Source organism: Eretmochelys imbricata, chromosome 8, assembly GCF_965152235.1.
Source record: "Eretmochelys imbricata isolate rEreImb1 chromosome 8, rEreImb1.hap1, whole genome shotgun sequence".
NCBI lineage: Eukaryota > Metazoa > Chordata > Testudines > Cheloniidae > Eretmochelys > Eretmochelys imbricata.
In genome coordinates, this window is record NC_135579.1 from 101,920,795 (window position 1) to 101,947,338 (window position 26,544).

The following is a 26,544-nucleotide window of genomic DNA, read 5'->3' on the forward strand; positions in this document are numbered from 1 at the left end:
AACACAGTTTAGTGTTGCAGGACAGAGTGCTTGTGCGAGGCACTAGGCTGCATGACACAGCGCACTCCGGTGCGGTACGCAATCCATGGCGCACAGGAGACAGTACAATGCATACGCACAGTACACGACGGTGTTTTATAGCTCATGTGCCATGCAACAACGCGCCACGCAGCACCACGCATTATGCGGCCCGTACAGGGTTAGGATGAAATAGTCTACATATGTACAGTAAAAAAAAAACAAAAAAAAAAAAGAGAGAGAGGAGAGAGAGGCCATTCAAGTGCAGCGCGTGGGTCCCCCATCAGCACGGGAAAGGTCTGCACATGGCTCTTGCTCCGACTCGCAGCGCAGGCCCGGGGAGAGCGCGCCGGAGTCACATGTACCGCTCCAGGCCCGAGGCGAAGCCGGGCTGCCGCCCGTAGGCGGGGCTGGGGCCGAACTGCGGCCCGGCCAGCGCCAGCAGCGGCTCGGGGGGCTCGGCGCAGGAGCGCCCGGGCTGCAGGCCCAGCCGGCCGGCGGCGCCGTAGAGCGGGGCGCCGCCGGGCGGGGAGTAGCCGCCGGGGGGCCCGGGCAGGTGGGGCGGCGGCGGCGGCGAGGCGGAGTAGGGGTAGGCCCGGCCCAGCAGGCCGGCGGGCGGGAAGGCGGCGGGGGGCGGCTCGGGGCCGGGGCCCAGCTCCACGCCCGGCGGCGGGGCCAGCTCGGCGCCGCCCATGAGGCTGTCGATGGTGAAGCCCCGCGGGTAGGGGGCGCCGGCGGGCAGCGGCGGGCTGTAGCCGGCGGGCGCGTAGAGGGCGGGCGGCGGCGGCGGCGGCGCGGCGGCGTTGGCCGGGCTGAAGGCCGAGGCGGCGGCGGCGGCCGGCAGGTAGGCCGGGTAGGCGGCCAGGTCGGCCCGCTTGAAGCGCTTCCTGCGGCGGAGGAAGCTGCCGTTGTCGAACATGTCCTCGGCCGCCGGGTCCAGCGCCCAGTAGTTGCCCTTGCCCGGGCGGCCCGGCTCGCGCGGCACCTTGACGAAGCAGTCGTTGAGGGTGAGGTTGTGGCGGATGCTGTTCTGCCACTTCTTGGGGTTCTCGCGGTAGAAGGGGAAGCGCTCGGTGATGAAGCGGTAGATGCCGCCCAGCGTCAGGCGCCGCTCGGCCGCGTGGGCCAGGGCCATGGCGATCAGCGCGATGTAGCTGTAGGGCGGCTTGCCCCGCGGCACCGGCCGCTTGCGCCGCCGCCCGCCGCCGCCCGACGAGCCGGCCTCCGGGGCGGGCGGCGGCGGCGGCGGCGCCTCCGGGCTCCCGGGCTCCGGCTGGGCGGCGAGGGGGGAGCCGGGCGGCGGGGTGCCCATGGCCGGGAAGTAGGAGAAGCCGGCCGGGTTCATAAGGCGCCGAGGGGGCCGGCGGGGGAGCTCCCCCGGGGGGCTCAGCCCGCCGGCCTTATATCCCCGCCGGCTGGCGCCACCCTGCCGGCCCCTCGCCGCCTGGGACCGGGGCCCACCCACCCCCGAGCCCGGCCCCCGCCGCCGGCAGAGCCGCGGGAGGCTCCCCGGGGCGGAGGTGCCCGACCTGCCCCAGGTGCCGTGTGCGCGGGGTGGGGCTTCTCCGGCAGCCCCCGGCCGGGCGGATGGGGACCGCGGATTGGCAGCAGCCGGGGTGGGGTGGGGTGGGGGGAGACCCCCCGAAATACACCCAGCGACTAATGTGCCTCTCTAGGGGGAGGAAACCGCCCCCCCCCCGCCGGCACTTTGTCAATTACGCGCCCGGGCATGGCCGGCCGGGGGAGAGCGGCGGAGCGGCCGGGGGAATTGGGCTCGAAGCAGGGACCCTGATTTCAGAAAGAGACCATTAAACCAGATAAAGGAGATAAGAATAGGATGGTGACCATCATCGAGTCTGTCTTCACAGCCAGCGCCGGGGACAGGTGGCTTTAAACCGTATTTAAAACCTGGCCCCGGGGCGGGGGCGGGGGCGGGGGGGGGGGGCAGTGTTCTGCCTCCAAACATTGGAAGCTGGAGGGAAATGTCCCGCTTTGCCTCGGTAGCCCGAGAATCGTTTCCTTCGGTTTACATTTCGTTTCGTAAAGCGTTGCCGATAAAAAAACAAAAAACAAAAAACATCGGCCGAGTGAAAACACGCGGTAGCAGCTTTTGGTGAACGCGCGAATAAATGGACCTGGCGGGGTAGTTACTTGAATCGTTTGTACATTTCAGTTTGTAAAAAGCTTTCGCGAGCTGTCGCGCTGTGATATTCGGTCGCTTTAAGTTTTTTTCAAACGTTTCCTCGGTGTTCGGCTGTTTTACCCCGCAGGTGTGGAAGCAACAGAGGAAGGCTGTGCAAATATCTACACGCACGCTGTCTTCTGAACGAATACAGACATTGGACAACAATGGATCTGCTCCCTTTTAGGGAAATCTGTACACCTGCTGACTGCTGCGGGGGTTTCTTAGTGGTGCCGGACGGAACTAGACAATCCGTTCGCATATAAGTATGAATGGTTTTCAGTTCATGTGGATTTTGTAATGATTTTCTCCGGCAGAAAACCAGCTCGGCAAAAAAACACATTTAACTTTACCGCGGCGCACAACAGTGGGAAGGAGAACGTAACGCGTCTAGCGAGCGATCTCTTGTTACATGAATGATACACGTTCCTCGGTCTTTAAACGATTTAACATAGGAGACATTGGAAGGGGCACAAGTCAAGCGGGGGAAGGGTAGAAATCAAAGTCAGAAAAACAAAACCCGTCTCCAACGTTTGAGTTATTTATTTTGTGCAGCCTCGTGCGAGGGCTGCTGAGATAAGTGTGGACAACGGAGTGAATTGAGCAGGTTTCAGAGCGACGGAGTTTATAATTCGGGTCCCTCACCTTGCTGGGAGGGGGGAGTGTTAACGATTGTGCGTTTATATGTAAACAAGTAATTCGAAGTCTCTGTCGCTTGTATTAATTGCAAGGGGCTGTTCAAAGAGGGGGGGAATTGGCATTTCCAAAGGTGGACTTGACCGCACCGAGTGGGATTGTAGGACGCGAGGTAAATAGCTCCACGCGGATCCCAAAATATTTACAAATTAAAGAGAAGCCTCTGCTTATTTGAACACCTAGGGCCCGACCCTGGGCTCGTTACTCCGGTCTCCACAATGCCTGAATAAGGAGCGCAGGAGCGGGCGTCTAGCAGTGTAGACTGTCATACATGGCAATGCTGTGTACATGAAAGGACCCCGCATACTGAAAGAAGAGAGACGTATCCCTGTTGGTTCTCAGTGTCTTAATGAACGATCAATAAATAACAGTGTCTGTCCTCACGGGAAAAAATACTTTTCAACTGTATCTATTGCATTTAAATAAAACATTTACAAACTTTGTATGTAAATCTCATATGTAATATTACAGACTATATATGTAATACAATAGGCAGAGGGACCATTAAATTAAGAAAGGATGGTGGACATTATGCATTATAGTTCCTGATTTTATATCGACATAGAACATGGCAGGTAGAAATGGAACTCAAATAATTTGAGTGGCAGATCATTCAAATGCTATGAGCTTGTCTGTAATCTTGAGAGTAGATTGCAATGTACAATCTAGCAATGAACCAAAGCACTGAGCAAGGGTAGGAAAGATGGTCTAGTAGACAAGGTACTAATTGGGACTGGAGAGAGGTGGGCTCCGTTCCAGGCTCGGTCATAGACTTTGTCTACCCTCTGCCTCAGTTTCCCATCTGGAAATGGGGATTATATCTCCCTAATTGGCAGGGGTGTTGTGAGCATAAAATCCATGAATGACTGTGAGAAGCAAAGATGCTAGGGTGATGACCTCCCTATAAGCAGATACAGTGAGCCCCTCTACAATGGCAGAATAACAGTTTTTTAGTTTAAAGAGTATTTGTGTAGGTTATTTTTGTTTAGCTAAAACAGAGGTAAAAATGGGTGTTAACGATCTAAAAGTAGGATCTGACCTGCAACACTTTCCCTTATAATGTTCACCTCAGAGGTGGATGAGGGCTGGAGATCACTGTGTTTCTTATCTTATTATTTATTTGATATCAGCCAATATTTAAATGTTAGCAAATTTGTTTCAGTCAGAGATTTTGACACTGTTGCTTTCAGTCAGCTAGGGAGAAATCCCACAATAAGGTCCAGAAAGTAGGTTGAAACACCACTAGAAATCATAATGTAAAACACACAGAAAATACCCTATATAGGAGGTTTTTATGTGGTTCAATGTTTATTTTAAACTGATGTATTTTCTTGTATGCCCTATTCCCCCAGCACCTACTACAGATTGTAACTAGACCCAGGTTTTAAAAAGTTCATCCCAGATTATTTGTCTAAAATGTAGCTGGCTCATACTACAATGCCTTATATGCCTACTGATTTAGAGCATTATTAGCTATTAATTAGAGAGTCTGGAGGCAAGGGGTTTGCTGTGGGGGTGAGGAGGGAGGAAGGTAACTGATTCTCTATACAGGTAACTTGTCCTTTATTTTTTCTCTCTCTCTCTTTCATCATTTCCTTGGTCCTTTTACTTGTCTAAACCTCAAAGAGATTGAGAATCAAGAGAGAACATCTGATTGTATAGCTGACTCTGTAATGCTTGTGATATTGGCCTCGCTATTTATTGTGTTTACATTAGTGTCTGGGAACCCCAAACCAGGATGGCTAGGTGCTGTACAACATGAAAAGCAGATGCTGCCTTGAAGAGCTTACAGTCTAAGGTCCTGATCTTGGAAAAACATACTTAACTTTATATGCAATGGATGATATCCCAGCACCACTGAAGCTGGTGAAAGTTTTGTCATGGGCTTCAAAGGAATGATGAGTAGGCCCTTTGAAGTCAGCGGGACCACTCACCTTGCATAAAGATAAGTGCATGGGGTCATTCTTTGCAGGGTCAAGGCCTAGATGTCAGACCAGTCTCAACGGATGGGACAAGCCAAAGCAACAGGTTGGAGGAGGATGGTGTAACAAAACAAAACAGAGTTTAGCAGAAAAATAGAAGTTCTAGCATAGTGATATGACCAAAGCTAGAGGGGCGTGATTTGCAGGAATCATGGCAGGGGTGGGTTTTTAGGGAGAGCTTGAGAACACTATGAGATGGTGGCTTTACAAATGTTGATGAGAATTTCCCCCATGATGTCCATCCCCGTACAATAACTTTTTATGTTCATAAATTACGAAGGCCAACCACAACGGAAACCAGTCCCTGTGGACGCTATCCCAGCAACGCATTGTAAGCTGTCAAAAGCCCTCTACAGGAAAGAAAAAGCAAAAGAATGAAGAAAACCCCAGGTCAGATCGCCACGGATGTTTATGTATTTGTTTTTAAAATGAGAAGGGGGACATAGACTAAACAGCACGTCTCCATAGTATACGTCCAACCTTTGAACATTCTCTGCTGTTTTCTATATATACCAGTCAAAACATATGAAAGGTCCTAATGTACTGTATAAGAATGGCCATAATGGGTCCATCTAGCCCAGTATCCTGTCTTCTGACAGTGGCCAATGCTAGGTGCTTCCAAAGGAATGAACCGAACATTGAGTGATCCAACCCTCTCTTCCACTCCCAGCGTCTGGCAAACAGAGACCAGAGACACTCAGAGCATGAGCCACTTATGGACCTATCCTCCCTGAACTTATCTAGTTCTTTTTTGAACCATGTTATAGTTTTGGCCTTCACAACATCCTCTGGCAACGAGCTCCAGTGAGTGTGTTGTGTGAAGAAATATTTCCTTTTGTTTGTTTTAAACCTGCTGCCTATTAATTTCATGAGAAGACCCCTGGTTCCATAATAATATAGAACTATATAGAGGGTGGAAGTGCATGCACTGATCAACTTATTACCAATATTTGAGATGAATAAAGCTCTCTCGTATCATCCAGTCCAGCCTCTGACACCAGATATAGTTCTTCACATTAAGTTCTCCAGCATTTTCTAGCTCCGTTTTAAATGACTTGCATGACAGGGTTTCCACCACCTGTTCATGGGTGTGTGCGTCACAGGACCCCATCCTGCAGTCCTGACTCAAGCCAAATGAGCAAGCTGTAAATGCCGTCTAGCATAGAAAGGGTTACACCTGCTGGAGAAGGAGGGAAGTGCCTTCTCTCCACCTGTTCACACCAGGATGGGATGAAAAGGGGCTACCTTGCCTGCACATTCCAGCCTCCCTATACAAGCAAATCTCTCTCTAGCTCTGTGTACAAAGCCCAGCCTCTCTGGGAGCAGAGTGGGGCGATGGAGTCAAACACCCAGGCCCAGATTAAAGTAACCTCAGGCCCTGGTGTCTCTGTCCCTACCTCCCACTTGGTGTGGCGATGAGAGGGCTCCCCTTCCCATCCCAGACAGCCAGGGATAGCACCATGAAATCCCCTTCTGCCCCCCCCGCCCCAGGAGCCACAGGTGGGTCCCTCAATATTTACTCCAGCAGCTAGAGTAGATGAGGGGGGCCAGGCCCAGTGAACTCCTCCCCTTCTGCCACACACCCAGTTCCTTGCTGGGATGGTGTTGACAGAGCCACCCAGAGCAGTGGGGCTTGGAATTAATATCCCATTGAGATAGAAGGGGGCAGCTTACACCCCTCAGACTGGTTGTTTCAGGCTCTCTTCAGACTCAGGAAGACACCATTGCATTATTTACACTCAGGTCATGTGTTCAAGCTTTTCTTCACCCGCATGAAGGTTAGAAAGTTACTGGATTTTTTTTGTTTTGTTTTTTTAATGAAAGCTGAGATTCTGCTTAGTCCCATAACACAGGAGCTGGAGACACTGGCCATTAGCACCTGGGCCTTAATCCGGCCCTGAAAACATCCCAAGAAATCCAGTGCTCATGCCCGCTCCCTTTAATGAAATGAGGGCCCAGCTGTCTCTCTTGGGCACAGCGATGTGTCTATCCCACCCCCCCTCAACTCCCCCACCACCTCAGGCATTCACAGGGCACTGCACTCTCTATCCCTGCCCTGTGCAATGGATAGGGAAGTAAAGTTCATCCTGGTGCTGATGGAAGTCACAAGTCCTCTCTTTCCCTTTGCCCCAGTTCTGCCTCCAGAGGAGCTCTCTGAGGACCTGCACCCAACACGGAAGTGAAGATTCCACCACCAGGGAAGTTCCATGCCATCCAATATATGCATCAGGACAGGGGACCCCATCAAGACATGGCTTCTGATGGGAGAAGACTTGGGGACTTAGTGTCTCAGACACGAACATGGACGTGTCCTTGTCTAGGTGGTATGAGAAGGAGGTCATGCTTTCTCAGGGCACGCACTGGGGGGAGGGATAGCTGAGTGGTTTGAGCATTGGCCTGCTAAACCCAGGGTTGTGATCCTTGAGGGGGCCATTTAGGGATCTGGGGCAAAAATTGGGGATTGGTCCTGCTTTGAGCAGGGAGTTGGACTAGATGACCTCTTGAGGTCCCTTCCAACCCTGATATTCTATGATTCTATGAGTGCAACCAGGAAATGTTCAACCACCCACTCCCATCTTCCAAAGGGAGAGTGTGAGACAGCGATGGGGCTTGCGGGAAGGGGGGCATTGCAATGACTCAGACTCGAAGGGCTGGCTCAGAGACTTCGTTGCCTAGACTGATGTGCCTGCAAGAGGAGGCTGGTGAAGATGTTCACACTCAAAAGCAGCAGCTGGGGGAGTTGAAGAGCAGCAGTGGTGTAAGCCAAGGGGGTCATGATGAACCAATATTCAGTAAAAAGAAAAGGAGGACTTGTGGCACCTTAGAGTAACAAATTTATTTGAGCATAAGCTTTCGTAAGCTACAGCTCACTTGATCCGATGAAGTGAGCTATGCATATGCTCAAATAAATTTGTTGGTCTCTAAGGTGCCACAAGTCCTCCTTTTCTTTTTGCGGATACAGACTAACACGGCTGCGACTCTGAAACCTGTCAATATCCAGGAGTCACCACAAACTTTCAGCATGGCGAGTCTGTAGGGTCATGAGGGGCTGCGTTGTAGGTTCACTGCCTATAAATTAATTAATTACATTTTTTTTTAAATAATGACATGAACAATTCATTTTCCATGGCCATCATTGGGACTCAACGCAAATATTGGTAAGCCAACATGTACTATACTGAGGGGAAAAATTCATTTAGAAAGCAATTGGCAAAACCAGTCTGGATCTTTGTAAGAAGGCCATCACGAGCGCTGGTTTGAACCATTTTTTGATGGAAAAAAAATGGCTGTAAAAAAAAATCAACCCCAACATTTCTGCAGGAAATACCCATTTGATTCAATTTGTCAGGCTTGCCTCCAAAAAAAACCCAACAACCCAATTTATTTATTTTTACCAAAACCTCCCACAATTTTGGTTTTCAGTTTAAATTTTGGGGGTTTCAGCCAGCAACTCTACTTGCCCAACCCACATCCCTCGACACAGACGTGAGGGGCCCACGATCCCTTGGGGGGCAGATGACCCTGTCTTCATATTACAGAGTAATCCCTGCCCTATATGGGGAAGGGCAGCGGAGTGTATATGGACGACGAGTGAGAGAATACAGGCCTGTGGGACAAAACACCCCATGTAAAGTACCACATTTACTTAGTCTTCTTCATGGCTCCTCACTAGAGGGAGCATAAGGCACCCAAACAACACTCATGAGACTGGCAGTGCAGAATTTAAATATTTTGGTTGTCAGCGGAAATATTTCAGTTTTTGAGGTTTCACTAGCAAAACCTATAAATTTTCCATGGAAACAAACTTCCTTTTCAATTGAAATTTTCCATGGAAACTTCACCCTCCCTTTTTCTGACTGGTTCTACCTCCAACACTTAGAAGGGGTCCCTCCCAAACAGGGTGATGAGGAATAACTGGGTTTCACGATCTATACCTTTTCATGTGCCATACCTCTCCTGGTGTTTAGTACTTCAGGCTCTAGTGCTATCAATCTCGTCCTCTGGATCTGGGCTGTCTCATTTTTTCCAGGACCAGTCACCCACTGCATCCAGACTCCTATAGGTTAATGAGCATCCTTTTGGGACAATTTATATGGGAGATACACCCCATACAGTTGTTTTGCTTTGCTTGTCTAAACATCTGTTATAAAGGGGAGCCAGGATCTATTCTAATCTATCTATTGTAGGTCTAAGGTCCAGCATAGTATCTAAGCACTATGTGTCACTAATGAATATTGTGAAGGCCTTTAATGTTAATGGGAGCAGAGGTCTTTTGAAAATATGGCTCGAGTTGTGGGTTCTGAGTCCTTGGAAATCTGGCTGTCAGTGTGCAGCTTTCCCTGTCTACGTGGCCTATTGGTGCTCTCCTCTTAACAGCCTGGCCCACTAGTCCTAATACTTCCAGGGCTGACAGTCACGGTCCCTCTCCCATTGTCGTCTTGCTTCCACTTGTCTTGTCTCTTTGTGTAATGCTCCTGTCAGGGGCAATGTAGCTCATTTGTAACAAGAGGGCCCATTCCTGCCCTGTAGGCTTTGAGCGAACCTCTGTCATGGAGAATTTCCTTCCCTGTCTCACATCCTAAATCCTATCTGCCTGCAGCCATATTTTTAGGCTTTTGCCAGACTGCTACACGATCCTGAAACAAAGGTCCGCTAATCCACCTACCTACCTACCTAGGCGTCTCTAATGAGCCCCCTCTCCGCTCCCCGTGGCCTGGGAGCACAAGCCATTCGTGCGCCTTCCACTGGAATGAAGAGTCTCAGCAAGGCTCTGGGGTTTGCTTTGCTTTTAATGTGACACACCAGGACATTCACAATGACGGCTGCAATACTCACATCAGGTGAGACTCCCCCCCAGACAGCGTGGGCCCTGTGCTCCACTTAGGTCCTAAGTCAATGAATTAAAAAACAGAATATACCCAACAGTTATCATGGGTAGAGTTTACCCCCATGCAGGGACCAATATGAGACTTATGCGCCACTTAAGTCCCCAGGACATATTGGTCCTTTGCATAGAGATGAATTTCCCCCATGACCACCATGGCGTATATTCTGTCCTTGATCTCTGCATTAAAACCCCCAGGGATTCTAAAGCAATTGTACTAGCTCAGGGTCGTATCAAACCATCAGCGGGAGGCTTGTTCTTTAAGGGAGTTTGGGCCCAGCTACTTCTGTTCCAGGTTTCCCCCTGAATCAGGGGGCTTGAGGGTCTCCCAGCTGATGACCCCGATTGGAGGGAGCATCTGAACGGGAAGAGTCACAGGAGGAGCATCAGGTGATTGCAGGCTGGGTACGGCACCTGTTATAAAAAGGGGGATGCCTTTCCCTAAGGCTGGAGAGAGCAGGGACCAGGAAAGAGCTGGGAGGAGGCTCTCCCCAGAGACTAGCAGGGAAGGACGGCTGCCTGGAGAAGTGCAGTGATGAAGGCTCCAGAGTGGGACCAGTGGAGTTGTGCCAGGGAGCTGTGAAGTCCTGATCCAACGGTGGTTGTGAGAGCTGTGGGGAAAGGCCAGGAAGGACTTGGGGTGCTTGGATAGACGGCCAAAGGGTGAGCACTTTAGCATTCAGTACCAAGAATCCAGATCTCAGGAGGGAGATACTAGTTGGACCATCAGCTGTGTGGTAGGTGAATCCTGCAGAGTACAGGAGGGGAAACTGAGGCATGGCCTCACTGGGGAAGGCAAGGTGTTCCTTATACATTAACAGTCCAGGATCAAACACAGAGCCTCAGCTAAGACTCCCGAGGACTCATCAAAGAGAAAAAACAGGTTGAACAGCGAACGAGTGACAGGAAATCGACTTCCACTCACAGGGTGCGCATTGCCGAGGGGGAGAGCTCTCTTGATGCGTCGGCCTGCTCCTTGACTTCCTGAGAGGTGTGCGCACCCTGGCATCACCTCCTCCACATAGATGCATTCGGTGAAAGGTGGGTTACTTCCAGGCCAGATGGGAACAAAGCCTGGTGCAAACCCTCTGTTAATATATTGAATATATATGGAAAGCCAAGTCCCTGCAAACTCAACTACCTCTTGTACAGGGATCTGGCACAACTATGGCAAGGGGGTCAGCGATGAACTTTGGTAGCTAAAACAATCCTATTTCACCTACCTGCATTGTAGGCAAAGTAGAGGGCAAAGCACATATGCCCCAGACAAGCCTGTGTTAATCACATCCTCCACCACGGTAAAGCAAGACAGATGATGATGCAGGGGTAAGCTTGGCCACCACAGGCTGGACAAACATGACTCACACTATTTGTCTTGTATTCATCTGATCTGAGATGGTCTCTCTGCTCCAAGGATAAACTTATTGAGAGATGGGAGAACCAAGCCAGGCATTTCCTCAGGCTCCTGGGAATTTGGTTAATTCCCCCCAACACACACTCCATTTTTAAAGGTTCTGACCTCTTTCCTTGTGTCTTCTAGCTGGAACAGAGATCATCAGAACACTGTGATTTCCACCATAATTAGGCAGGCTCAAGTGGTTTGGAGGAGTATCCAAATCCTTGGGTGTCATTATCCTAGTTGAACCAGCCCTGGAGGATTTTCATAGCTCACCCATCACTAGTCACTCCAGAATAGCCAGTCATGAGCTGCAGGGTGCATCTCAAAGTACCTATACCTGCAGGACCTCAGCAACAGCCATTCATCAATGACTTTATCTAAGGAGCATGGATGTTTGTACTGTTGCCACTCAGACCTGAGGGCTTGACAGGTTGTTTTCATTAGGAGGAGAAATTAGGAGGAAACAGTCTTCTATCTCTTTGGTGCAAGCCTCTTTATTTACAAAGAATGTACACAAAGTACCGTTTTCCTGAACACACTGGAAACAATCAATACAAGGTAGTTTCCTTGCTCACAGTTTCCAAGCCTGCCTCTCCAATCAGTCCCACGTCCCAAGGAGTTTTCTCTCTGCTCTCTCTCTCAGGACCACATTCACGATTGCGTCTCACCGTCTGCTGGCTTTCTACCTCTAACACACAGTTTGCTGAGCAATCTCTAGCCCCTAGAAACTCCTCCCAAGGAAACATGCTAGCCCATGCTGCTTAACTCTGCTCAGGCTTTGCCACGCAGCCTAAAGACTTGGGTGATAGTGTCCTAATGTTTCCTGCTATAACTACATAAAGGGGCTTAATTGTTCCTTCTGTTTAGCCTTAACACACCCATCATCTTTATCAAGGTCTCTGATTGCCTGTAGCCAAAAACCCACTTGATAGCAGATACTCATGCTTTCCAGCGCATTAGTACAGTGAAATATGCTGATGCCAAAATGATGGCATACATGTTCATTTCTTCCATCAACAAGGGTGGGTAAACCTTAAGGACACTGAGTTTGAGAACCAGGGTTCCATGTGCTAGGGACCACAGAAACTTACAATTTAAATGGGGACATGGATTTCAAGGCCAGAAGGGACAATTACGATCACCTAGTCTGACCTTCTGCATAACACATGATTTGTATTACAGTAGCACCCAGGAGTCCTAGTGATGGACCAGGGCCCCTTTGTGCTAAGCATTGGGCAAATTAAACCTCACCATGTTTTTTGAGATAGATTAGGAATTGTTAATTTTACTCAGTTTATAAATGGGAAAAACAGCAAAGCACAAAGTGCTTTGTCTAAGGAAGAACAGCAAGCCAGTAGCATAGGCAGGAGCAGACCACAGATGTCCCATGATTTAACCATTAGACATAATAGTGTCCTTACAGAGGCATCTAGTCAATATCTCTATTTGAAAGGTTTCCCCCACTATACATTAGGGTGTGTGTGTGTGTGTGTATATAACACAATTGGTTTCCTTTGCATGAAATAAAATTAAAACATTGTTCTGACTGTTTTAGGTGGTGGTTTAACTACATGGGTTATTTTAAGTGTGCTTTGATTTATTGCAAATTCTTTTCTTCTTATAATATGCTGCGGTTAGGGACTCTAACAGGTCAGGGTAGGCAACAGCAGATGGGAGGGGGGGAGACGCCAGAGAATCAGTAAGAATGTTATGGTGATGGACCTGATGTGATCACCTAGACAGATAGATGATACCGGGAGAGAGCTAGAGTTGACAGTGGACAGCACGTTAAATAGGAGCCGTGTGGCAGCAAAAATAGCCCGTTCAATGTTGGGCTGCACACACAGGATATAATGATAGTCTCTCTCTGTATATTACTAATAAGACCATCGCCAGAATACTATTTGCAGTGCTAGGCAACTCAACACCAGAAAGATCCTGGGAAATTAAATTAAGAGGAAAAACAACAAATATGAGCAAGTGGTTTGTTGCGGGCGGGGGAGCTGAATTAGGAAGAAAGATTGAAGGAACTAAGCAGCGGTGTTGGCACAATAAAGTATGAATGCTGAATTTGGAGTTTGCAAGCACTGGAGAAAAAGGTGACAACGTGGGGGTGTACCTAGGAAGAGTGGGATTAAGTTGAAAAAGGGGGAAAACCGCTGATGCTCAAGACAGTGAGATCTGTTTGGTCAGTCTCCCAAGGTGTGGGAGCTCTATTGCTTGGCACTTTTACAAGTACTAATAAGTACACTTTTCCATTTCTGTGCAACAAATGAGGATGCCCATTAAATCGGTGACTATGGTTGAATGAGAGAAGGATCTCGGTCACTGGAACAGAGGAATTGCCAGAATGGATCAGATCAATGGCCTATCTAGTCAAGTATCACGTCTCCAAAATTGGTCAGTATCAGATTCTTCAGAGGAAGTTGCAAGAAACTTTATACTGTAGTGGACAAAAGTGGCATAACCTGCCCAATAGAGGAACTTTCTTCTTAACTCTCGTTAGTTAGTTGTTGACTTATGTCCAATGATTCATTCTCTCTCTGTGTTCCCTTTACTTTCTCTTCTCTTTTTCGCTTTGCCTTCCAAACGACTTGGCTTCTTATTTCTACCTGATGTCTGTGTGAGATTATAGGGTGTCGGAATTAAATGTGTTTAATTCTGTTGCAATGATTGAAGCAGGTTAAAGCTATTCTTTTTTTACTTTCAAATGAACTTTCAGATTGTAATGGATTTTATTCCTCGGTGGTATGTTTTCTTGCTTAAGGCCTTTCTGTGTATAGACATGGAAAAACCTCAAACAAATTATTCTTAAAATGATCATCATAAACAGGCAACTTGCCCCTCACTTTACAGAGGGGAAACTGAGGGCAGAGAGCAATGAAATGACTTGCCCAAGGTGAAAAATGGAGGAGCGTGGGCACCACTGAAACAGCAATGACAGTGAATGGATATATCCAGACCTACAGCAAACCAGTGTTAAGGCCTTTACATAACAGTGGGGACGTGGGGCTAAGAGAAAAAGATGACAAACAGGCAGCAAAACCATGCCAGCTATTGAGGAGTTAAGTAGTTTCAACAACAGAATTAGCTCAAATGCAAACAGGTTGATTTTAATGACTCTGCCCTTGTACAACCACCATTGCTAGTACTGGTGGCTGGATGGAGTCTTGGCAAGTGGCTGGAAACTTGCAGGTAAAGAGGAAGCGATATAAAAGTCAGAACCAAAGGGGATTTTCAGGAAAACTATCAGTGAGTTTTCATATGAGAAAGAATGGCCTGTGGCATCCTTAGGGTGATATTCTCCTACATATACCCTCACAACACCACTCTGAGGAAAGCCAGAATTTTGTTAATTGTACAAATAGGGAAACTGAGGTACAGAGAGATTAAGTTACTTCCCTTGAAGAATGCTTCCATTGACCTAGCTACTGCTGCTTGGGGAGGGCTGTACCTATGTCAATTGGAAGAACCCCTTTCATCACCGTAGGCTGCCTCTACACTACAGGGTTATGTCAGCATAGCTACGCCCCTATAGTCACCATAGTGTAGACATGGCCAGCCTGTGTCTTAACATCTCCAGGACTATGGTAAGCAAGAAGAAAAGATTTACCAGGAAGTAGCAGAAACTATCTGTTCAGCAGAAGGTAATAGAGCTATCACTGGCCTGGACTCCATGTATGATTGATTGACTCAGGCGTTAATTATGCCCCAATATTTACACGTCTCCTACAAAACAATGCCTTTGATTAGGTCATTAGCGCCCGTTGAAACATTATAAAGAGAAGGCCGTGAGATAAGACGGGCCAACCTTCCAGTCAGATGTTAACAACTTTGGACAAGTGTGGGATTTTTACACCCCTATCTACAGGAAAATCTGATGTTTGGTGCCCTGACTGTGAACAGGTCACCCTTAAAGCTCTGAACATCCCAGGCAAAAAAAAAAAGAAAGAAAAAAAAAAAGTGCCAGAGGGGAATTGTGCTGGGTCTAATCCCTTCTGCCATTCTGCATATTCATGGAACATTGTCATAACACATCAGGCAGTTCAGTCGGACAAAAGATCTGTCGGCACCCCACCTCCCCATTCCTCTGATGAACCACGAGACAAATGCTGAGTAAACACTTGGAAACCATTCACTGGGCTATTCTCATACTGATGAGAAAGGCCCGGGTCTTTCTTGCCCGCCCAGAGCTGCTCAACCTAATAAAGTACGGCCCACGGCCTGTGAAAAGAGCGGCCTATGAATGATGAAAACATGGATTATCTCATTTCACTCTCCTTGTATCAAACACTGCTTACAGTTTGAGTGCACTTGGTCTGACACGCAATTACAAAAAAGAGGGCCATTTAGAGAACATGGCAATTGTTCATGAAATTTCACAGATGACCTTTCCCTAGTGGGAAAATATTTTGTTCCTGGCATGTGGCCCTCCTTAATCGTTATAAAGAGCTTTCTCATAAGTATGGGCCACGCAACGATCAGATTGTTTAACACGTAAATAATAATGGTTACCAAAAGGCCTCATCTGAAGAGGTGCTGAGTCCCTGAAGTCAATGGGATGTTGCTGATCATCTCTAAAAGCCAGCCCCTGTAGCAACTTTGTCTTGTGTCTCTTGTTCTGTTTGCAGCTAGTATATAAAAGACCCAATTCTCTACTCACTCACATTGATGCAAATCACTGAGGTCAAAATGGTGCAAGAAGCGAACATCTTCTCTGTCTTTGGAGACAGAGATGTTAGCAGGCGGAGGCCAAATTGCTTTTAATTGCCAAGAGAAACTGTGATTAAAAAACGTGCACATTTGTTTAACAAGTGTGGCAGTTTCTTTTGTTACTGCAACTCGTTGTATCAAAGCTTGTATGGAATTTTTCAGCAAGTGTTTACTTGCCGACGGGACGTTTGCAGATGACTAGTGTGCTTGATAATGGGCAACGTTTTCAAAAGCACCCAAGCACCTTAGGAGCCTAAGGCCCACTGACCTTCAGGGGTACTCAGGCACTTATGAAAAGTTAACCCAATGATTTTAGAGTTATGGAGCCCATGCCAGAAAAATTCCAACGCACTTTACAAACAATATCATGTACGGATGGGTCATTCTGGCTCCAAGGAAGCACAGAAATGCAAAGCATCCTTGCCATTACATTGTAACAAGTCAGGGAACCTCTCCTGGATACTCAGAGCTTCATGATGGCAATCGATATAGAACTTTGATCCTCCTGTTCCAAAGGCACAGCCCGTCTCCCCCCGCCACTAGCACCACTAGAAAATCTCCATTGGCTGTTAGCAGTATAGGGCTTTTGGCACACAGCTGAGCAATTCTGATTCCAGCCACATATATATAAATACTGTAATAAACAGTAATAAACTAACATACATATATAGTAGTCAGTTTAATATAGTATTTATATATTGTGACAAAGTTCCTCCTCTGCCTTAGTGGGTCCTGCGCTTATTGGCGGTTTTGCTCACCTCAGAGATTCATGGCAGCCCTCAGTTTGGCCACTTTTGCTAGTGGCTCAAACCTGCCATTTACTCAGCTAACCTCATCATTCTCTGCTGGCCCACCTAGTGAGTCGGGGGACAGGCCAGGGACCTTCCCTTCTGGTGCCACCCACAGTCCAGGTCAACTCCTCCTGTATCTAATAGGGAGTTGGGGGGATGGAGGGAACCCGGGCCCGCCCTCTACTCCGGGTTCCAGCCCAGGGCCCTGTGGATCACAACTGTCTACAGTGGCTCCTGTAACAGCTGTGTGACCACTACAACTCCCCGGGCTACTTCCCCATGGCCTCCTCCCAACACCTTCTGTATCCTCACCACAAGACCTTTTTCCTGTTGCCAGATAGTGTTTGTACTCCTCAGTCCTCCAGCAGCACACCTTGCTCCCAGCTCCTCGCACATGCCTCACTACCTGAGGTGAGGTCCTTTTTATACCAGATGCCCTGATTAGCCTGCCTGTCGTAATTGATTCTAGTAGCTTCTTAATTGGGTCCAGGTGTCCTAATTAGCCTGCCTGCCATAATTGGTTCCAGCAACTTCCTGATTGTTCTGGAACAGCCCATTATCTTACTCAGGGAAAAAGGACCTGCTTAATCTAGGGCTAATGTATCTACCTTCTGTCACTCTCCTGTAACCATCTGGCCTGACCCTGTCACTATATATATATATACGGCTGGAATCAGAATTGCTCAGCTATGTGACACATATATGTATGTGTATATATAATATATATATATATATATAACTTTATTACAATATACATCACTTCATCCATTCCTGCAGTACAGCCATTTCTGGGATGAGAGGTAGAAGTTGTTTAACAGTACACAGCAACACTGTACAACAGTTTAGGACAAAGTGGTGAACACTGTGTCCATCTGTAAAAGCAGGGAGAATTTTAGGTAGGAAGCATGTAATTCTATCTATCTATCTAAGGCACTTATATGGTCCCCATTACACTTCGTGATCTTTAATGTATTGATCCTCACAACACCTCTGTGAGGCAGAATTGTAATCCTCATTTTACAGATGAGAAACTGAGGCACAGACCGATTAAGTGACTTGCCCCTGGTCACACAGGAAGCCTGTGGCAGGGAAGGGAATTAAACCAAGTTCCTTCAAGTCCCAAATCAGCACCCTAACTACTTCTCCCTCCTTTCTCTATTGCCTACTTTGTGCTAGGATCCTTGGATGAAACACTCCTGCAATAAAAAGTACCATGGGAACTTTCATAACCAGAAGAGGTAAGGACTTTGGGTTTTCTGTCTCATCTGAAAAAAACTTTCCATTTAAACAGGACTCTTTAGTGGAAGAATAGTAGTGGTTTTCTGTGGAAATGTGCTTTTTTTTTTTCAAAGATGTGGTCCCATCCAGCCCTACATTTCTAAAATAAACCAGATTTCTAAAATATACCCAAGAGTAAAACATTTACTCTTGGGTATATTTAATAGAAAGTTAGAAACCTTTAAAGATTAGGGTCAAATAATTAGGCAAACTGAATAAATACTGGAAAGATGGATGTAGATCCACTGAGGACTTTTCTCTTTCAAATAACTGTAATCAATCTGCCCGTTGAATTAAAGGTGGGTGAATAATTCATAACAAACAATTTATTCAACACATTTCTCCTCTGTTTCTGTCCACATGCTGCAAAATTCTCAAGTGCCCCCAGCATTTTTCAATTACTGGCAAAATTCTCAAGAGCTAAATCTTGGTCTAGCACATTGCTCATGAACGGTTAATCCAAAATACCTGAAATCTGCCATGAGTTTGTTACATCAGTCGCATGGAGTCTGATTCTGTTTTCCTTCCACACTGGTGTAAAACCATGTGAGATCAGAATCAAACACAAAACTGCTCTGTTCCCCCACTGGTTGTCTTAGTTCACTCAACCACAACAGTGCAAATTTGAGTGTAAAATTTACAGTTCTCCTAGCTGTTGAGTAGCTTTGTTGCTTGAAACTCACTTTTGCTGAATCGTTGCATACACAAGCTTAAAACCCATCTTTCACAAGTACTCACTCTAGTAAAGATCATTCATTAGAACATTCATGGTAAGTGCACTGTGAAGGTTCACCAACACAATCGGAGCAAACCCATTTGAAAATTCAAACAAGTGTTCACTTTGTTTTGCAGCATTCACCCTGTTCTAGAATGAATACAAAAACCCAAACTAACCTAAGGTTTCAGAGTAGCAGCCGTGTTAGTCTGTATTCACAAGAAAAGGAGGACTTGTGGCACCTTAGAGACTAACCAATTTATTTGAGCATAAGCTTTTGTGAGCTACAGCTCACTTCATCGGACGCATTCAGTGGAAAATACAGTGAGGAGATTTATATACACACAGAACATGAAAAATGGGTGTTTATCATACACACTGTAAGGAGAGTGATCACTTAAGATGAGCAATTACCAGCAGGAGAGCGAGGGGGTGGGGAGAAAATGGAAACAGGGAATGGGGGTGGGGAAATTGGAATCATATTATGCTAAAGGGGGAAATGGGAACAGGGAATGGAGGTGGGAAATTGGAATCATGTTTTGCTAAGGAGGGGAATGGGAACAGGGACACAGGTGTAAGGCTCTGTGGTGTCAGAGCTGGGAAGGAGGATACTAAGGAAGCAAACTGGAATCATGCTTGCTGGAAGTTCACCCCAATAAACATCGAATTGTTTGCACCTTTGGACTTCGGGTATTGTTGCTCTCTGTTCATGCGAGGAGGACCAGGGCAGTAAGTGGGTGAAGGAATAAGCCCCCTAAGTTGGCACTGATGGATAACTAATCAAAAACTTTGGGGCATATTAAAAAACCCACTAAATTACAGTGCTACTAACCTGGAGCAGATTTAATTTTTACACTAGAAGCTGCTTTTATTTTTCGTAGTATCTTCTTTTAAAATACCAGCTCTTTTGCCAAAGCTGTTAGTGGTGACACCAGTGGCTGAAACTGGTCTTCAACAGAATCCTAAAGCCAGCTGTCATTTCTACCCAGCATGCAGTTTAGTGACATCTGCATAAAAGCTTTATTACTTAAGTAAATAGAAGTTTGGGAAGTGCAAACAATGTAGAATCAGACTCTCTGTCACCTGCTAGTCACATAGGTGCAGGAACTAGGGATGGGACTTACGTGGGACTCTGCTCCTGGCTGTGTGCCAGGGGCTCTGCTCTCACCCCCAAATGTGGCCCCAGCCTTGGCTTCCTTACCTCTGTCTGTGTCCCCCACTCCCAGAGCCACAGCTCCGATCCCAGCCCCAGCTCTAGGGAGTGGCAGGGGCATGGATGGAGTAAGGGGGGGCACCGTACCCCCACTATAAAAAGTATTCCAGCACCATTGGCTAGTCATTTCTGCAGTGAGTCCTTCTCCCTCTCCAACTTCTCAGTCATCCAGGACTCTGCAGCTGACTGAGAGAATGCAGTGAGCCCTACAAAGCTGACATACTGTCTCCTGGAAGGCAAGGGCTTTTGGTCTGTGTTCTGATGCTTACTAGCCAAGGCCTGATTCTGCAAACATTTGTGAATGGGTTATTCATAGATTCCAAGGTCCATTGTGATCATCTAGTCCAACTTCCTGTATAACAGACTATAGAACTTCCCCAAAAAAATTCCTAGAGCAGATCTCTAAGAAAAAAAATCCAACCTTGATTAAAAAATTGTCAGCGATGGAGAATCCACCACAATGCTTGGTACATTGTTCACTGGTTAATTTCTCTTACTGTTACAAATTTACACCTTATTTCCAGTCTGAATTTGTCTAGCTTCAACTTCCAGCCATTGGATCATGTTGTACCTTTCTCTGCTAGATTGAAGAGCTCATTATTAAATATTTGTTCCCCACGTAGGGACTTACGTCACCCTTATCCTTCTCTTTGTTAAGCAAAATAGATACAAAGAGCTCAGTCTCTCACTATACGGCATGTTCTCTAATCCTTTGATCATTCTCGTGGCTCTTCTCTGAACCCTCTCAAATGTAATCAACATTCTTCTTGAATTGTGAACACCAGAACTAGACACAGGATTCCAGTGGTGATTGCACCAGTGCCAAATACAGAGGTCAAAAAGCCTCTCTACTTTTACTCAAGATTCCCCTGTTTATGCATCCCAGGATCACACTAGGTCTGTGGACCACAGGGTCATACTAGGAGCTCATGTTCAGCCCCAAAACCTTTTTCAGAGTCACTAATTCCCGGGATAGAGTCCCCCATCATGTAAGCATGGCCTACATTTGTTGTTCCTAGATGTACACATTAACATTTAGCCATATTAAAATGCATATTCTTTGTTTGCACCAGTTTACCAAGCAATCCAGATTGCTCTGAATCAATGAGCTGTCCTCTTCATTATTTACTACTTCTCCAATTTTCGGGTCATCTGCAAAGTTTATCAGTGATGATTTCATGTTTTCTTCCAGGTCATTGATGAAAATGTTAAATAGCATAAGGCCAAGAACTGATCCCTGCAGGACCCCAGTGGAAACACACTTGTTTGATAATGATTTACCATTTACAATTACATTTTGAGACCTATCAGTTAGCCAGTTTTTTAATCCATTTAATGTGTAGCGTGTTAAGTTTATATCATTCTAGTTATTTAATTAAAATGTTGTGCAGTACCACGTCAAACATCTTACAGAAGTCTAAGTATATTATGTCAACACTATTTACCATTATCAACCAAACCTGTAATCTCATAAAAAAGAATCAAGTTAGTTTGACAGGATCTATTTTACCTTAACCCAGGTTGATCTGCATTAATTACATTACATTACCTTCCTTTAATTCTTTATTCATTGAGTCCCATATCAGTCACTCCATTATCTTGCCTGGGATCAGTGTCAGACTAGCAGACCTATAATTACCTGGGTCATCCCATTTACCCTTTTTAAAAATTGGCACAACATTGGCTTTCTTCAAGTCTTCTGGAACTTCCCCAGTGCTCCAAGTCTTATTGAAAATCAACATAAACAGTCCAGTAAGCTCCTCAGCTAGCTCTTCTAAAACTCTTGGATGCAAGTTATCTGGACCTGCAGATTTAAGAGCTTCAGTAGCGTCTCTTTAGTGTCCTCCAGAGACATTAGCTGAATGGGGAAAGAGTGTTATCATCATATGATGAGAGTATCACATCTGCTTAACTTCAATAGGACCCTCACATACACAAAGTTAAGTACATGCTTAAGTGTCTGCAGGACTGCATGAAGTCAGGGGTCTTGAACCCAGGCCTGTGAAACCCCAGGCAGTACTTAGACCAGTGCTACCTCACTGCAATCACTGGAAAAGGGGGCTAACACAGGTCTAGCTCCCCAACGGGTCTGCCCACAAAGTTCCTGGTTGGCGGAGCTGTCCAGCCTCACCAATTGGCTCGGATGCACTATTTCAGCCAGAAGGAGACACAGAAAATTGTCTGATTAACTAGGTGAATCCCTGGCTGGCTGCCAGCACTTTGGACCCTGCCTGCTTGCCTGACTTGTGAGCCCTGTCTTTGTGCCTGTCCCTGCCCTCCTTATCCCAGATTCTCCTCTGCTCCCAGTTCCTGATTTCCTGCCTTGCTCCAGATTCCTGCTCCTCTACACTACTCCTGACGGCAACTCTGGCTTGTCCCCTGACTCCAACTCCGACTTTGACGGTTGCTTTGAATTCTGACTCTGGCTCCCACTCTGACCACCAGCTCCGGTTTCTGTCTCCTGACTCCAACCACTAGGCCTCACTGCCCATACCCCCGTCCTCCCAGATTGGGGCCTAAGCATCTGCAAGACGTACCACCATGCAGGACATAACGCTCTGCAAATATCAAAGTGAGGCTACCTGCGGCAATTATGTTAACTGTTTTGTAATACAGTGTAACCAGCAAGCTGGTGTGCATATGAATCACTGCCCTCTACTGGATGGAACCAGAACTGCTCAAATGTGTGTCACAATCCCTATATGGTTGGCACAGAACAGAGTGCTCAAAGGACAGAGATCTATCCTTTGAAACAGATTTGTCCCCTACCTTTACTGTAATTTTCCAGATGGCCCTGGGGCAAAGGCAGCTGCTGATGTGATATTTTTACTAGCTACTGGTTTGTAACTGAGGCTCTCAGCCTCTTCCGGTCAGTTTGAGATCTTTGGATACCTTTGTTCCCATTGCTGCTAAAGACTTCAGAATTGCCCCACAATGTTCCTGCCCCCTGACAGCATCAGATGAAATATGCACAGCTCTGGGTACAAATCTAGATGCTAGGTAACCTCATCTTCATATTTTCTTACAGGGACAGTACACCTAGGGTGACCAGAAGTCCCGATCTTATAGGGACAGTCCTGATTTTTGGACCTTTTTCTTACATTGGCACCTATTACCCCCCTCCCCATCTCGATTTTTCACACTTGCTGTCTGGTCACCCTACATATACCTGACGCCAAAGCCCATTGAAGTCAATGAGAATCTGTCCACTAGCTTCAATAGGCTCTGTATTAGACCCAGTGTTGGCTGCACTGCTATTTCACAGCTCTAGGGGTCGCTCAGACACCCAGTGCGCAAATTACATTTGAGTTTCCTTCCTCCCAGATGGTGGTGACATTAAACCCAGCCCTGGGAGATGCTCCGTCACGCTCAGCTGCTTCTTAAGGTTTGCAAATGATCAGCATCAGAATGGCTGATTTAAGTAACTAGCTATCAAGGGCCAGATCCAGTCTCTGAACACAGTGGTGGTGCTGGGGATAGGCTAAAAGTGAGGGCAGAATTAGGGCTTTCAGATTTAAGGGCTTTTTTCCTTTGACTCCTACAGAAGCAGGTTTGGGACCCATTTGGGTAGATCAGTGCTTCCAGTTATGACTTGGAGCCTTAACAGATTAACAGAACCTGTAACTAATTGGAGGATCTGCTGATAGCACATGTCAGAATCAGTAGGCATCATAAACCTTTAGCTTGCCTATAATAGCATCCTTCTGACTCCTGCCTCCACAAACGCAAGTCTGAAAGGAACCTCAGTGAGTTTTTTCCCCGGCTTCCTTTGCTTCGGAAGCAGATAAGAGGACAGACCATGCAGATCTGAGCACTGCACTCAGTCTGTCACTGCAATGCCCTGAAGTGACAGCCCCCAGAGTTTGCTCCCTGTTTGGAATTGTGCACGGAGGGTTATTGCTCACCTGAGTGATGACAAATCCGGGGGACCAGAGTTTTCTTAAAATGTAATTGCCTGACGGTGAAGGCAAACAACATTTAAGTGGAGGGCAGTGTGTTGAGAAGACATCTCTGCCACACTGGAGTATTCTCCCAATGTCGCCAACGCCTGAAATGATCATATTTATTTTCTTAAATCAATAGTGCAATGGCAGGCGGCTAACCTCCCCACTGGCACTTCGAGAGCCAGAAATGGGTTTCAGGCTGGGACAACCAATTTCCAGCCTGAAAAGAGAAAACACTGTATGCCCCTCGCTCCGTTTCCTTACTACTTGTCATTGGCAATACGGTAACCTCAGGCAAGATCAAGACCCTGTTGTGTTAGGGGGTATGCGGTCACATAATGGGAGACAGTCCCTGCCCCCAAAGAGCTAACCATCTAAATAGGCAAAGCAAACAAAGTGTGGCAGAGGAAACAGACAGGGAAAGGTGAAGCAACTTTCCCAAAGTCATGAAGTCGAGCCAGGAATAGAAGCCAAATGTCCTGCCTTACAGTGCAGTTTCCTAGCCACTAGGCCACACTGACTTTCAGCACTATTCTTCATCATAAACTCCTCCCAGTTTGAACTAGTTAAAGTACAAGATCCATGCCTTTCCTCTCCTGCTACCGACCACCACGCCAGGCACCAGAACCTGGCTCACACCCTGCCAGTGGCCTGTGCACCACTAACAATCGCGAATAATAATAATTTACACATATAAAGCGCCTGTGAACCAAGATCTCATAGTGCTTTGCAAACATAAATTAATTACATCCAACATCCCACCCCTAGGATACTAGAACCATTGTATGGGTAGGAAAATGGAGGCACCAGCTATTTTGAGGCCTGATTCTGAAGTCAGCGGTAGGGCTGTCTGAAAATTGTCCATTAAAACAGTTCAACACAAGATTTTTCATACAAAAAAAAAAACAAAAAAAACCAACCAAACAAACCCTATCTGTTTTTCACAGAAAATTTCAATTTTTTATTAAAAAAACCTCAACGCCAGAAAACAGAGCCGTTTGGATTCTGAAATGCTGCTGCAGTGCCTCATGGGAGTTACAGGTCAGGTGCCTCATACTCTCTTTCTCCTCCATGAGCTGGACTTCATCTCCCTTCCCTCACCAGGAGGTGAGACTTGTGATGCATTGTGGGAGAAGTCTAACCAAGGTGCCGGCCTGAAGAGGAGAATGGGAGCATGAGGCATCCAAACTACAGCTCCCCTGAGGCAGCATTTCAAAATCTAAATGTTTCAGATTTCAATTTTCCAATGAAAACTCAATTTTCCAAACCCTCCCCCACATACACACCATTTTCTGACTAGCTCTAGTTAATGGCAAAATTCCCATTGACTTCCATAGGAGCAGACCCTATGTGCCTCGTTTAAAAGCCTGCTTGGAAAAAGGTGGGAAATCCTGATGATCTAGTTATGAATGGACAGGACAGGCCATCATATCTCCTGAGCTCTTTTTCCAACCAATAAAACTTCTGATTCCATTTGGTAGAAGCCGGTGGGGTTTCGCACATGTGGCTCCAGTGCAGAACTGGGGCCTAAATTGAGACCAGAGTCACAGTATTCTTTAGCAGATTTACCCTACTCTGCAAGTTATCCCACTGGTTTTGCTACTCAGTGCGAGTGAAGGTTTCACAGGGTAGCCCTTGAGAGGGCTTTGCCACTTCCTGAAATGCAAAGAGAGAGAATGGAGTTAGTCATTTAACAGCTCTAGGCTGGGTTTTTTGGACGAGGTTTTAGCAGAGTTAGGGTGAAGAGCCAGTGGGAGCTGAGCATCTCACCCACATAGGTCCATTGGAAAACCCAAACCCTAGTCCTTTTTTTAAGGGTAGTTTTCCCATTGTATTGTCTCATTTCGGGCACTGGAAGTTCATAGACATTAGAGAAGAAAAACATCTGTAGGTTGGTCTTCTCTGCCACCCAGCTAAAGAAAAATTGTTCCTCATAGTCTAGTCCCATAGACTTTGTCCAGTGCAATATTAAACAACCATAACAATGGGCCTTCAATTAATTTCCAGGGGATGATAATACTACCTTTCTCCCACTCTTTATCTACTTATTCCTTTGATCAGAGGAGGTATAAAACGCACTGGTGAGGGAAAGTTATTGGTTACCTCCTGTATCCAGTCCACAGAGGAGCTGAGTCAATTACAACCCTAGCTACAGAGAGCTTCAGCTCATACGCTGAGCTCTGGAGGTTCACAGTTCAATCCCTGGTGTGTTGAAGCCCCCCAAGTAGAAGGACAGAAATCAGTGTAAGGGGGGATACAACAGAAGCTTATACAATTATGAATAGTATGGAGAAAAAGTGTGATTTACTCCTTGTTATAACACAAGACCTAGGGATCACCCCATGAAATTAATAGACAGCAGGTTAAAAACAGAAGTACTTCTTCACACAACCCACAATCAACCTCTGGAACTTGTTGCCAGGGGATGTTGTGAAGGCCAAAGTTCACCTGGGTTAAAAAAAGAATTAGATAATTGCATGGAGGAAAGGTCCATCAATGGCTATTAGCCAAGATGGGTAGAGATGGAGCCTCATGCTCTGGGGTACCCCTCAACCTCCAACTACCAGGATCTGGGACTGGATAATAGGGGATGGATCACTCAAAATTTCTCTGTTCTGTTCATTTCCTCTGTAGTATCTGGAACTGGCCACTGTCACAAGACAGGATAGATGGACCATTGGTCTGACCCAGTATGGCCATTTTTATGTTCTTACTGTTCATCAACGGT

The 26,544-nt window shown here is 46.7% G+C and overlaps 2 protein-coding genes across 2 annotated transcripts in view; one reads left to right on the forward strand and one right to left on the reverse strand.

Moving 5' to 3' along the window:
- TAL1 (TAL bHLH transcription factor 1, erythroid differentiation factor) overlaps window positions 1–26,544 on the forward strand; it is a 250,857-nt gene that overhangs the window by 110,491 nt on the left and 113,822 nt on the right. The window lies entirely within an intron of this gene.
- Window positions 374–1,363, reverse strand: FOXE3 (forkhead box E3). Its single transcript, XM_077825381.1, has one exon. It carries the CDS (start codon window positions 1,361–1,363, stop codon window positions 374–376), a length of 990 nt encoding a protein of 329 aa, XP_077681507.1.